General features: G+C 51.2%; 3 protein-coding genes across 3 annotated transcripts in view; 1 reads left to right on the top strand and 2 right to left on the bottom strand.

The window, feature by feature from the left end:
- LOC121062742 (coiled-coil domain-containing protein 81-like) overlaps window positions 1-12,232 on the bottom strand; it is a 137,814-nt gene that overhangs the window by 45,097 nt on the left and 80,485 nt on the right. The gene's annotated exons all lie outside the window — the stretch shown is intronic.
- Window positions 5,809-6,768, top strand: LOC121062713 (olfactory receptor 14A16-like). The gene has a single exon (XM_040542886.1). The coding sequence runs from the start codon at window positions 5,809-5,811 to the stop codon at window positions 6,766-6,768; it is 960 nt and encodes a 319-aa protein (XP_040398820.1).
- LOC121062712 (olfactory receptor 14C36-like) lies at window positions 11,145-12,104 on the bottom strand. The gene has a single exon (XM_040542884.1). It carries the CDS (start codon window positions 12,102-12,104, stop codon window positions 11,145-11,147), a length of 960 nt encoding a protein of 319 aa, XP_040398818.1.

The raw sequence follows: 12,232 nt of genomic DNA, 5'->3' as shown, positions 1-12,232 counted from the left end.
TTGTGCATCACTTATTTCGTACACATTATTATTATTAATACTATTATTATTATTATTATTGTTATTATTATTATTATTATTGTTATTATTTTTCCTGTCTTAATAAACTGTCTTTATCTCAACTCACAGACTTCACTTTCCCGTTTCTCTCCCCCATCCCGGAGAGGGAGGGGGGAGGGTGAGCGAATGGCTGTGTGGTGTTTGGCTGCCAGCCGGGCTAAACCACAACACCTAGACAGCTCAATCACTGTATGGGCACCCCTCTGTTTATTGTATCATCCATATGGCATATGACTCCATTTGGTCTTTTGAATAGCCAAACCTCAGTACCTAAAGGCTTCCCTGAATGTAGGGACACATTTAGTGGTCCTAAATGTGTGCATTTGCTGTTATTTTAGTCAGCCAAAGGCCAAGACCTCAGAAGGTAAATGCATGGACTAGAAGAATGATGAACCACCCACTGTAGGAGAAGTTCAGGCTCAAGACCATCTAAGGAACCTGAAGGTGCACAAGTCAGTTGGACCTTATGATATATTTCTACAGGTCCTGATGGAATTAGCTGATGTAGTTGCTAAACCACTTTTGTCATATTTGAGAAGTTGTGGCAGTCTGGTGAAATTCCCACTGACTGGAAGAGGGGAAACATAGCTCCCATTTTTAAAAAGGGATAAAAAGGAAGATGCAGGATACTACAGGCCACTTGGTCTCACCTCTGTGCCTGACAAGATCATGGAGCAGATCCTCTTGGAAATTATGCGAAGGCACGCGGAAAATAAGGAGGTGATTGGTGACCGCCAACATGGCTTCACTAGGGGCAAACTGTTCCACAAATCTGGTGGCCTTCTATGATGGAGTTAGAGCATTGGTGGATAGGAGAAGAGCAAGTTACATCATCTACCTGGACTTGTGTAAAGCATTTGACACTGTCCCCCATGATATCCTTGTCTCTAAATTGGAGAGACATGGATTTGATGAATGGGCCAATTTAGTGGGTAAAGAATTCGCTGGATGGTCACACGCAAAAAGTTGTGGTCAATGGCACAATGTCCAGGTGGAGATTAGTAATGAGTGGTGTTCCTCAGGGATCAGTAGTGGGACCAGCACTATTTAATGTCTTTGTCTGTGACATGGACAGTGAGATTGAATGCACCCTCAGCAAGTTTGCCAATGACACCAAGCAGTGTGGTGCAGTTGACACACTAGAGGGAAGGGATGCCATCCAGAGGGACCTGGACGGGCTTGAGAGGTGGGTCTGTGCGAACATTATGAGGTTGAACAAGGCCAAGTGCAAGGTCCTGCATCTGGGCTGGGGAAATCCCAAGCACAAATAGAGGCTGGGCAGAGAATGGATTGAAAGCAGCTCTGATGAGAAGTACCTGGGGGTGTTGGTTGATGAGAAGCTCGACATGAGCCAGCGGTGTGTGCTTGAAGCCCTGGAAGCCAAGCATATCCTGGGCTGCATCAGAAGCAGTGTGGCCAGCAGGTGGAAGGAGGTGATTCTCCCCCTCTACTGTGTTTTCCTGAGACTCCACCTGGACCACTGTGTTCAGCTCTGGGACTCCCAGCACAATAAGAACATAGAAGTAGTAGAATGAGTCCAGAGGAGGACAACAAAGATGATCAGAGGGCTGACGGCCATCTCCTATGAAGACAGGCTGAGCAAGTTGGGGTTGTTCACTCTGGAGAAGAGACGGCTCTAGGGAGACCTTATAGTGGCCTTCCAGTACCTAAAGAGGGCCTACAGGAAAGTTGGGGAGGGACTCTTTGTCAGGGAGTGTACTGATAGGACCAGGACTAACGGCTTTACACTAAAAGAGGGTAGGTTTGGATTAGATATAATGAAGAAATTCTTTCCTATGAGGGTCGTGAGGCACTGCAACAGGTAGCCCAGAGAAGTTGTGGATGCCCCATGCCTGGAAGTGTTCAAGGCCAGGCTGGATGGAGCTTTGAGCAACCTGATCTAGTGGATGGTGTCCCTTCCCGTGACAGGGGCGGTGGTGGAACTAGATGATCTCTACGGTCCCTTCCAACCTAAGTCATTCCGTGATGCTCTGATTCCCCAACAACCTCCAAAGGCCTGCCCACAAATACTGGCTTTTCCCTCAAGATTCCTCCATTAGAGCTTGCAGATACCTGCACCTACCTTGGACCATCTCTGGCCGCTCAAATGTCACCAGGTGGTTGCATCAAATTCCAGGCTTCCATCTCCATTAATCACGATAGGAAAGGACACGAAGAGCTGACAAGCAGGTACCCACGTTGTTGGGGGACAGTTGGACCAGATGATCTTGGAGGTCCTTAATGATTCTTTGATTCTCTGAATCTATGTTGTGCACACCTGAACTCAGGCAGAGGAATCCCAGCTCCTGTGGGTCAGGGGCAGGCATGGGAGGGAGCTGAATCATTTGCTAGGCCCAGGACTATAAACCTATAGTGTGAAGTTTTGATTGAGCCAGCTGAACCACTTTCCTAAGCACAGGTGTACAGATGATTAACTGCAGAGGGACCTGGACAGGTTGGATTGATGGGTGGAGGCCAATGGGATGAGGTTCACCATGGCTAAGTGCCGCGTCCTGCCCTTTGCTCATAATAACCACATGCAATGCTACAGGCTTGGGGCAGAGTAGCTCGAAAGTTGTGCAGAGGAAAGGAATCTGGGGGTGTTGGTTGAAGCTTGACTGAAGACGAGTCGGCAGTGTGCCCAGGTGGCCAAGAAGGCCAGTGGCATCCTGGCTTATATCAGCAGTAGTGTAGCCAGCAGGACCAGGGAGAGGATCATCCCCCTGTATCTGCGGCTCTGGTGAGGCCGCACCTCGAGTACCGTGTCCAGTTCTGGGCCCCTCAATACAAAAAGGACATTGAGGCCCTGGAGCATGTCCAGAGAAGGGCCATGAATGCTGGTGAAGGGACTGGAACACAAATCTTTTGAGGAGAGGATGAGGAAATTGGGGTTGTTTCATCTGGGGTTGAGGAAGCTCTGGGGAGACCTTATTGCTCTCCACAACTACTTGAAAGGAAGGTATGGGGAGTTGGGGGTCAGCCTCTTCTCGCAGATAACTAGTGATAGGACTAGAGGGAATGGCCTCATGTTGCACCAGGGGAGGATTAGGTTAGAAATTAGGAGACTTTTCTTCTCAGAAAGAGTGGTCAGGAAAGGTTGGACATGGTGCTTAGGGGCATGGCTTAGTGCATGACTTTGGTAGTAGGGTTACCAGATGATCTTGGAGGTCTTTTCCAAACATAATAAACCCTCAGCAAGTTTTCCAGTGACACCAAGCAGTGTGGTACAGTTGAAACACTGGAGGGAAGAAGATACTTGTGGTAGGGGTATGGCTGGACCAAGATGGAGGTCTTTTTCAGTCATAACATTTCTATAATTCTATGACATCCCTGTCCCTGTCTTTGTGTCCTCTCTGAAAACGGGACAAAGCAAGGAGATTCTCAGGAGATTCTGAAAACCTTATTTATTTATTTACTTCTAGTAGGAGAAATGACCCTGGTGTGAAGAAGTGTGTGTGCCCATCTGAGGGAGGGAAGCCCAGGGATTCCTTCAGGCTGTTTCCCAGCAGGTTCCCCTGCAGCCCCAGGGCCATGGGCAGGGAGCCTGGTGGGGGACAGAGCAAGGGAGGCCTTGGGCTGGGCCTCTGCTGCAGAGCTGGGCTGGGCTCCTGGGCCCAAGGGGAGCTCCTGGCAAGCGGGCAGCGCTGCAGAGAGCCAGCTCTGCCCAGGAGCAGCTCCTCTGCCCAGCGCAGCAGGGCTGGGGGCACTGCCTGCACAGACAGAGTGGGTAAAGGCAGGCAGAAGTGGCAGGATGCACAGAGCTCGCTGGGGGAGAACACTTGCCAGCCCTGAGCCCGGTAAGTGTCTGGCTGGAGGGCAATGCAGCCGCAGCTCCTGGAGGAAGGAGAAGCCGGGGGTGCAGGCAGGGGTGCCCAGGGCTGTGGTGCAGAGCAGGGTCCCTGCTGTGCCCCAGGGGCTGTGTGCCACGGCAGGGCCTCTGCCGCCTGCCAGGCTCAGCACTCAGCCTGCCCGGGGAGCTGCCCAGGGCGCTGCGGGGAGAAGCTGTGGGTGGAAGGAGCACCCCCCCAGCAGGGCAGGGTCCTGCTGCTGGCGGGAGGCTGCAGCCTGGGGCAGCCTGCTCTCAGCTCCTCGGGACAACAAGGATTTGTCCAAGGTGAATTTGCAAGATGAGACACAATGAAGGGGCTAGCTGCCTCAGCTTTCCTGAGCCTCTGCTTTCATTTTTCTCCAGCTCAGTGGGAATGGAAATAGAGGCTATTATTTCCAAAAAGAGCATGAGATACCAAATCCATCCAACTGAGGTGAGGATTGCAAGGACCCCAGAAAGTCCCTTTCCTTCCCCTCATCCCCTAGAAAGCCCTACCATCACACATGCAGCGTCAGCAGGGTCTGTGTGACCTGGTCTCTAGGACGTGCCCCCAGCGAGCTGCCCCTGGGCATAGCGCTGCTACCAGGAGGTGTCTGCAGGGCAGAGCTGAGCACCCAGCGGGTGGGATGGGGGCTGTGACCTGCAGGCAGGAGGTGTGGGGACAGAGACCCAGCTGCAGGCAGGGACAGCTGCAGACAGCACAGCCATGGTCAGGGAGTGAGAGGGAGCTGCTCCCAGAAACTCCATGGCAGGGGGGATTTGGGCATCTCTCTGCCATCCCTGCAGCACCAACGCCTTCTTACAAACCTCTTGGCTACTTTTCTTATCCAGCCATGTGATGGAAATTTTAACATTAGTTTCCTTGGACTGCCCTAGAGTTTGGGGGATGAAAATTCATCTGCAGATCAAGAACCGATTATGATGTTCCTAACTCTTTGTTCTGTCCATGAATAAAAAGCATCCATGTTTTGTCCTAAGTGTTGGGTCTTGGGGAAATGCTATGCGTGGGGAAGGAGCTAACTCTTCCTTCATGACACCACATCTAAGGACATTTGACTTTTACATGGGGCTTCTGCTTGGGTGTAGGCTGCCATGGACAAGGGCACAGCTCTTCCCTAGCAGCTCTGTGTTATCTAGCAGCCCCATGGAGAAGACATGTCAGTCCTAAAGCCATGGAAATGCTGCTGGTTGGCTGTATGTGGGCAGCTGCTGTGATCCCTCTGTGTCTGTGGTGAAGAGAAAGCTGAGATCCTGCTCAGGTACGATGAGATGGGTGAGGGGTTTGGAGATCTGCCCTTTGAACCTGGATTCCTCTGCTCTCAGCAGCATCCAGGTTCTTTTCAGGGGATCACCTAAGTGCAACCATCCTCCAGAAGTGTCCACAAAGGGCAGCTGAGATCAGGACTGATGGACACACCAGCTGTGCTTCCTCTGCACTGAGGGACAGTCCCTTTGCCTCGCAGGACCCCCAAACTTATCTTAGTGGGCAGTACAAATGCCAAGGTTGTATGCATAAAAGCACCCCGCAGATGAGGTGCCGAAACTAGAAAATACCCACAGAGTCTAGACAATGGGTTTTCACAAAAATGTGGAGTTTTTTTGAATTTTCAGTAAGCATGCTGAAAATAGTTTGATATCTCATCTGTATTTAATACAAGAAGAGCCCATGTCCTCATTTACCTAACTGTGTGGGTCAGGTCTGTTGCCTCCAGAGCCCTTCTGATCCCAGTGGCACTGGGATCAGCATCAACCAGCACCAACCAGAGCTTGTGAAAGGGACCTGCAAAGATCTTCCTGAAAGCGGAGAGGCAGTCTGGGAGGATTATATAAGAAACTGAGTAGGTTTGATCACAGAGTTCTGTCCTAATGTTTTCCTGATTTTCCCTCCTCAGACAGCCCTCTATACCCAGGGGCATCAAATGTCCAACAGCAGCTCCATCACCGAGTTCCTCCTCCTGCCATTCGCAGACACGCGGGAGCTGCAGCTCCTGCACTTCGGGCTCTTCCTGGGCATCTACCTGGCTGCCCTCCTGGGCAACGGCCTCATCCTCACAGCCGTAGCCTGCGACCACCGCCTCCACACCCCCATGTACTTCTTCCTCTTCAACCTCGCCCTCCTCGACCTGGGCTGCATCTCCACCACTCTCCCCAAAGCCATGGTCAATTCCCTCTGGGACACCAGGGCCATTTCCTACTCAGGATGTGTTGCACAGGTTTTTCTTTTTCCCTTCCTGATATCAGCAGAGTATTCTCTTCTTACAATCATGTCCTACGACCGCTATATTGCCATCTGCAAGCCCCTGCACTATGGGAGCCTCCTGAGCAACAGAGCTTGTGCCCAGATGGCAGCAGCTGCGTGGGGCAGTGGCTTTCTCACTGGTGTGCTGCACATTACCAATACATTTTCCCTGCCCCTCTGCCAAGGCAATGCTGTGGACCAGTTCTTCTGTGAAATCCCCCAGATCCTCAAAATCTCTTGCTCACACTCCTACTTCAGGGAAGTTTGGCTTCTTCTGGTTGGTTTCTGTTTAGCATCCGGCTGTTTTTTTTTCATCATGCTGTCCTATGTGCAGATCTTCAGGGCTGTGCTGAGGATGCCCTCTGAGCAAGGACGGCACAAAGCCTTTTCCATGTGCCTCCCTCACCTGTTCGTTGTCTCCCTGTTTCTCAGCACTGCCATGTTTGCCTACATGAAACCTCCCTCCATCTCCTCCCCATCCTTGGATGTGTTGATGGCAGTTCTGTACTCAGTGATTCCTCCAACATTGAACCCTCTCATCTACAGCATGAGGAACGAGGAGCTCAAGGTTGCTGTTAGGAGAGTGATTTCACCGATGTTTCTTAAGAATGATTATTTTCGCTTCTTTCTCCAGAAATGACTTTCTGAGTATCCTCTTGGAGGCTTGATCCTTGTATTATTATCATTATAGCTATTGTTATCTTCACTGCCACTTGCGTTTATAATGTTCTAAAAAAAATAAGTGATTTATTCATCATCCTTTTACTGAGGAATGACATTGTTCTGTTTACTCTTGAGGCTCTGTAAATATGTGTCTAAAAGTACATCAGCTCTGACTCTTAGCAACTGTGTAATAAAATGGGGTGTCCCTAGTGCACTGCCTGAAGACTTGGCTAGTCTTTCAAAGCTGGTGCCAAGATCAGGGCTGTACAGATGCTCTCTGGAAGGCCTGTTGCTGCATGGATCTGGGAGAGAAATAGGTCATTGCCGTGGTGTGAACTGTGAGAGACCACAAGTAGGATTTAGGAGCAGCCTGTTGGTGTCTGATGACAGCGGAGATGGTGAAGGGTCACTGAGGTACATAGCCATGACTACCACAAATGTGTCAGGGCAGAGGACAGCCTCCAGGACATGAATGTGGACCTGTGTTTAGAGCCCAGGTGTCCTCCATGGGCAGCATGTGCCCAGGGCAGGCAGTGACTGGAGGCCTACAAAGAGAGAAAATGCCCAAGATCTTGTCACCAAAGAAGAATGTCATAATTCCTGTGAGATTCTGTGGAGTACCAGTGTGCACAGGGAAGGGAGGTTGGAGAGAGATTAATGTCACCCTTACAAAGTATCACCAGCTGGATCTAGAAAGACACCGGGAACCCCCTAGTGTCCTTGGCAATGTTCCCTGCTCTTTCTGTGCACCTTCCAGAACTACACACCATAATGAGTGGGATTAGCAGCAGTGATCCCAACCCAGCTGGGTTTACTTCCCACCCTGTGCAGCTCAGCCAGTGTGCAGTCACCTCTGGGGCACCACAGCCTGCTTGGTCTGCTCATAGTGCCCCCAGCCCAGGGACCTGTGGGGAGCATGGGGAGGTGGCCAGGAAGAGCTGGACAGATCAGAGGACACATGGGGAGAGATCAAATGGGAGCTGACCTTGTCTGGAAGTTGTCTAGAATACTGATGTTCACCTAATCCAAGACTAGGTCTGGACTGTGGGTACTCTAATGCATGCTCATGAATTAGGGTAGAAGATGAGCCAGAAATCCATTTTCCTCTTGCTGCACTAGGTTGGGAAGTGGCTAAGGAAGGACTGGTGTCCTCTACTCTGCATCTCATAACTCCATAATCTTTCCCGAAGAGTGGCATCAAAAGCAAGTCTGGGGCCCTGTGCCAGGGCTTCCACTGATGGAAGCACAACACAGCAGCCATACCAGTTTGCTTCTGTTCCTCAGTCCAAGTCCATCACATGTCCATGTGAGAGTCTCCCCCAGCCTGTGTGCTGAACCTGAGCCCAAAAGTCATCAGCAAGTCTTCAGCTTGGGTCCACCCCAGGGACTGGAGTGCAGCTGCGACCACAGGAAGGACGAGCCCTCTCCTTGGGCTTGTCCATGGCTGGATGCCTCTGCATGTTGCCCAGGAAAAGGGAGCATATTAATAATATGTTAAGGCCCCTTTCGCCTTCACTGTGTCTGTGGGGCCCTCAAGAAATGTCCCTCAATCCTGAAATCAGGCCCAGCATTTTCTTGCATCGGGAGCCTGGAGCAATTGCCCCAGAAGTCTCAGCCCTGTTCTGCACACAGGCAAATACACACAAGTGTATGCACAAGCACACAAACACCATCTCATACACACACACACAAATGTGTGCACAAGGCATGGACATGGCCAAACACATACTTCTGTGCGTTCTTTACCTTCTCATCTGTTCCTCTAGGTGATCCTGTGAATCACATCAGGCAGACCACGTGGTTCAAATGGCACAAGCTACCTTCTTACTGCCTTTTCTCTTTTCTAGTTATAATTAGCAATGTACGGCTCCCAGGCTGCAATGGTGGGACCTGCTACTTCAAAACAGCCTATCCTGCAAGGGCATTTCCCTTGTTTAAGGACGAGCTGCCCCAGTTCAGATCAGAGCCAGTTCCTCTGGCTTGAAAAGGAACCTGCCGGCTGCTGGCCAAAAGCTGAGCCAATGAGCAATGCTGGTTGTGCCTCTGTGATAAAATTTTTTGAAAGGGTAAAAATACTCTGTGCAGCAGCAGCTGGCAGAGGAGTGAGAAAATGTGAGAGAAGCAGCCCTGCAGACACCAAGGTCAGTGCAGAAGGAGGGCAGGAGGTGCTCCAGACGCCAGAGCAGAAGTTCCCCTGCAGCCCGTGGAGGAGCCCATGTGGAGCAGATGGATGTGGCCTGAAGGAGGCTGCAGCCATTGGAGAGGAGCCCACACGGGACCAAGATTTCTGGCGGGAGCTGCAGCCCATATGGAGGAGCTGACACTGGAGCGGACCACTTCCGAAGGACTTTCCCCAACTCTGTACGGATCCATGTTGGATAACATCTTAAGAACTGCAGTCTGTGGAAAATTCATGTTGGATCAGTTTGGGAAGAACTGCATCCCATGGGAGGGAGGGACCCCACCCTGCCCTACCCTGGAGCAGCGGAAGAGGGTGAGGATGGAGATGAAGTGTTATGGACTGACCACAGCCCTCATTCCTCATCCCCATGCATTACTCAGCGGGAAGGAGGTTAAGGAAGTGCACTGGGGGGTGAAGTTGGTTTTGTTGGCTCTTAGTTGTCACTGCTCTAGACTCTTATTAATTCGCATTAAATGACATTAATTCTCCCCAAGCCAAGTCTGTCTTTCTGTGACAGTAATTGTGAACCATTTCCTGCCCCTTACCTCAACCCGTGAGTCAATTGTATTCTCTCACCCTGTCCATAAGGAAATGTTCCCCCAGCACAGCCCCCTGCCAGCCCTCACTGCCCCAGACCCCCCACTGCCCTTCTGCTTTAGCAGCCTCCCCCCCTTCACCCAGCCTTGTCCCAGCCCCAGCATGTCCCACACAGGGGTTCACAGACAGCCCTGCCCTGGGGCTGGCTGGGCTCTGGGCCCGGAGAGGGACCAGGCTGGGCTGGCCATTCCCCCGGTACAGGCCCTGAGCCCAGCAGGACGATGGAGGTGCTCACATTTCAGCAATCAGCCCTCCCCAAACCGTGGTGGAAGGCTGGTGCTGGGAACCGTGAGGGGCGGGGGCTGGTGGTAGCTTTCTTGGGCAGTTTCTCCTTTTTGTTCATGCTTCAAGTGGGGCTGAATCTGTGCCCTGAGACACCCTGCTCGAGGGCCCTGTGGGTGTGGGGATAGTCTTTACTGGCTGACCACCTTCATGGTAAGGAAATTTTTCCTAATGTCCAGTCTGAACCTCCCCTGGTGCAGCTTTGTGCCATGCCTTTGTGCCTGTGGACGACATAGATCCTTTTCCAGACCCACCTTTCCTGTGCCTGCTGGGTCCACATTTCCTCCGTGGAGACTGCAGGCATCTCATTTGCCTGCAGAAGCCGAGATATCAAACAGACACTATGAGAGAGTCAGCTCAGTCCCAGTGGCACATATATTTTATAGGGGCTACAGAGAAAGAGAGCAGGTTGATGTTTCAGATGAAATGAGATGAAGCCAAATGTGTGTAGGAACATCACAATGGTACTTAACAACAACAACAAAAATAGTATAATAATAACAATAACAATATTATATTATTATATATTAATATATTGGTTGGAAAGCTGCCTGGCCGAGAAGGACCTGGGAATACTGGTTGATAGGCAGCTGAATATGAGCCAGCAGTGTGCTCAGGTGGCCAAGAAGGCCAACAGCATCCTGGCTTGTATAAGAAGCAGCGTGGCCAGCAGGTCTAGGGAGGTGATTGTCCCCCTGTACTCGGCTCTCGTGAGGCCGCACCTCGAGTACTGTGTTCAGTTTTGGGACCCTCGCTACAAGAAGGACATCAAGGTGCTCAAGAGAATCCAGAGAAGGGCAACGAGGCTGGTGTGGGGTCTGGAGAACAAGTCTTACGAGGAGCGGCTGAGGGAGCTGGGGTTGTTTAGCCTGGAGAAGAGGAGGCTCAGGGGAGACCTCATCGCTCTCTACAGGTACCTTAAAGGAGGCTGTAGCAAGGTGGGGGTTGGTCTATTCTCCCACGTGCCTGGTGATAGGATAAGGGGGAATGGGCTAAAGTTGCGCCAGGGGAGGTTTAGGTTGGATATTAGGAAGAACTTCTTTACTGAAAGGGTTGTTAGGCATTGGAATGGGCTGCCCAGGGAAGTGGTTGAGTCACCATCCCTGGAGGTCTTTAAAAGACGTTTAGATGTAGTCCTTAGTGATATGGTTTAGTGGAGGTCTTGTTAGTGTTAGGACAGAGGTTGGACTGGGTGATCTTGGAGGTCTCTTCCAACCTAGACGACTCTGTGATTCTGTAATAATAATACAACACACAGGAATGTACTGAATATACAATGAATATACTGTGAGTCATTTGTGGAGACAGATGAGAAGTTTACCAACAGTGAAAAATGTCAACGAAACCATTTTGTTCAGTGCAACTTTCAGCTCCTGGTTTCTCATGCTGTAGATGAAGGGGTTCACTGCTGGAGGCACCACAGAGTACAGAACTGCCACAACCAGGTCTAGGGATGGGGAGGAGATGGAGAGGGGCTTCAGGTAGGTAAACATGACAGTGCTGATAAAGAGAGAGACCACAGCCAGGTGAGGGAGGCACATGGAAAAGGCTTTGTGCCGCCCCTGCTCAGAGGGCATCCTCAGCACGGCCCTGATGATCTGAACATAGGAGAGCACAATGAATACAAAACACCCACAGTCGATGAAAACATTACCCACAAGAACCCAAACTTCACTGAGGAAGGACTGTGAACAGGAGAGCTTGAGGATCTGGGGGATTTCACAGAAGAACTGGTCCACAACATTGCCTTGGCAGAGGGGCAGGGAAAATGTACTGGCCGTGTGTAGGACAGCATTGAGAAAGCCACTGCCCCAGGCAGCTGCTGCCATCTGGGCACAAGCTCTGCTGTCCAGGAGGGTCCCATAGTGCAGGGGCTTGCAGATGGCAACGTAACGGTCATAGGACATGATAGTGAGAAGAGAATACTCTGCTGAAAACAAGAAGACAAACAAAAAGACCTGGACAGCACATCCTGAGTAGGAAATGGCCCTGGTGTCCCAGAGGGAATTGACCATGGCTTTGGGGAGAGTGGTGGAGATGCAGCCCAGGTCGAGGAGGGCGAGGTTGAAGAGGAAGAAGTACATGGGGGTGTGGAGGCGGTGGTCGCAGGCTACGGCAGTGAGGATGAGGCCGTTGGCCAGGAGGGCAGCCAGGTAGATGCCCAGGAAGAGCGCGAAGTGCAGGAGCTGCAGCTCCCGTGTGTCTGCGAATGGCAGGAGGAGGAACTCGGTGATGGAGCTGCTGTTGGACATTTAATTCCTCTGGGCATGGGGACCTGTCTGAGCAAATACAGCAAAATGTTAGGCTTAACCCTGTGAGCAAAACCTACTCTATTTCTTGTTACGCCTCAAAACTGCTGCTCCCCTTTCAGGAAAACCTC

The sequence above is a fragment of the Cygnus olor genome, chromosome 34, assembly GCF_009769625.2.
Source record: "Cygnus olor isolate bCygOlo1 chromosome 34, bCygOlo1.pri.v2, whole genome shotgun sequence".
NCBI lineage: Eukaryota > Metazoa > Chordata > Aves > Anseriformes > Anatidae > Cygnus > Cygnus olor.
This window is presented reverse-complemented; position numbering and strand designations above follow the sequence as displayed.

Bases quoted from the DNA above. Each gene is read 5' to 3' on its own strand.
- LOC121062713 (XM_040542886.1), top strand. From the start codon at position 5,809: ATGTCCAACAGCAGCTCCATCACCGAGTTCCTCCTCCTGCCATTCGCA.
- LOC121062712 (XM_040542884.1), bottom strand. From the start codon at position 12,104: ATGTCCAACAGCAGCTCCATCACCGAGTTCCTCCTCCTGCCATTCGCA.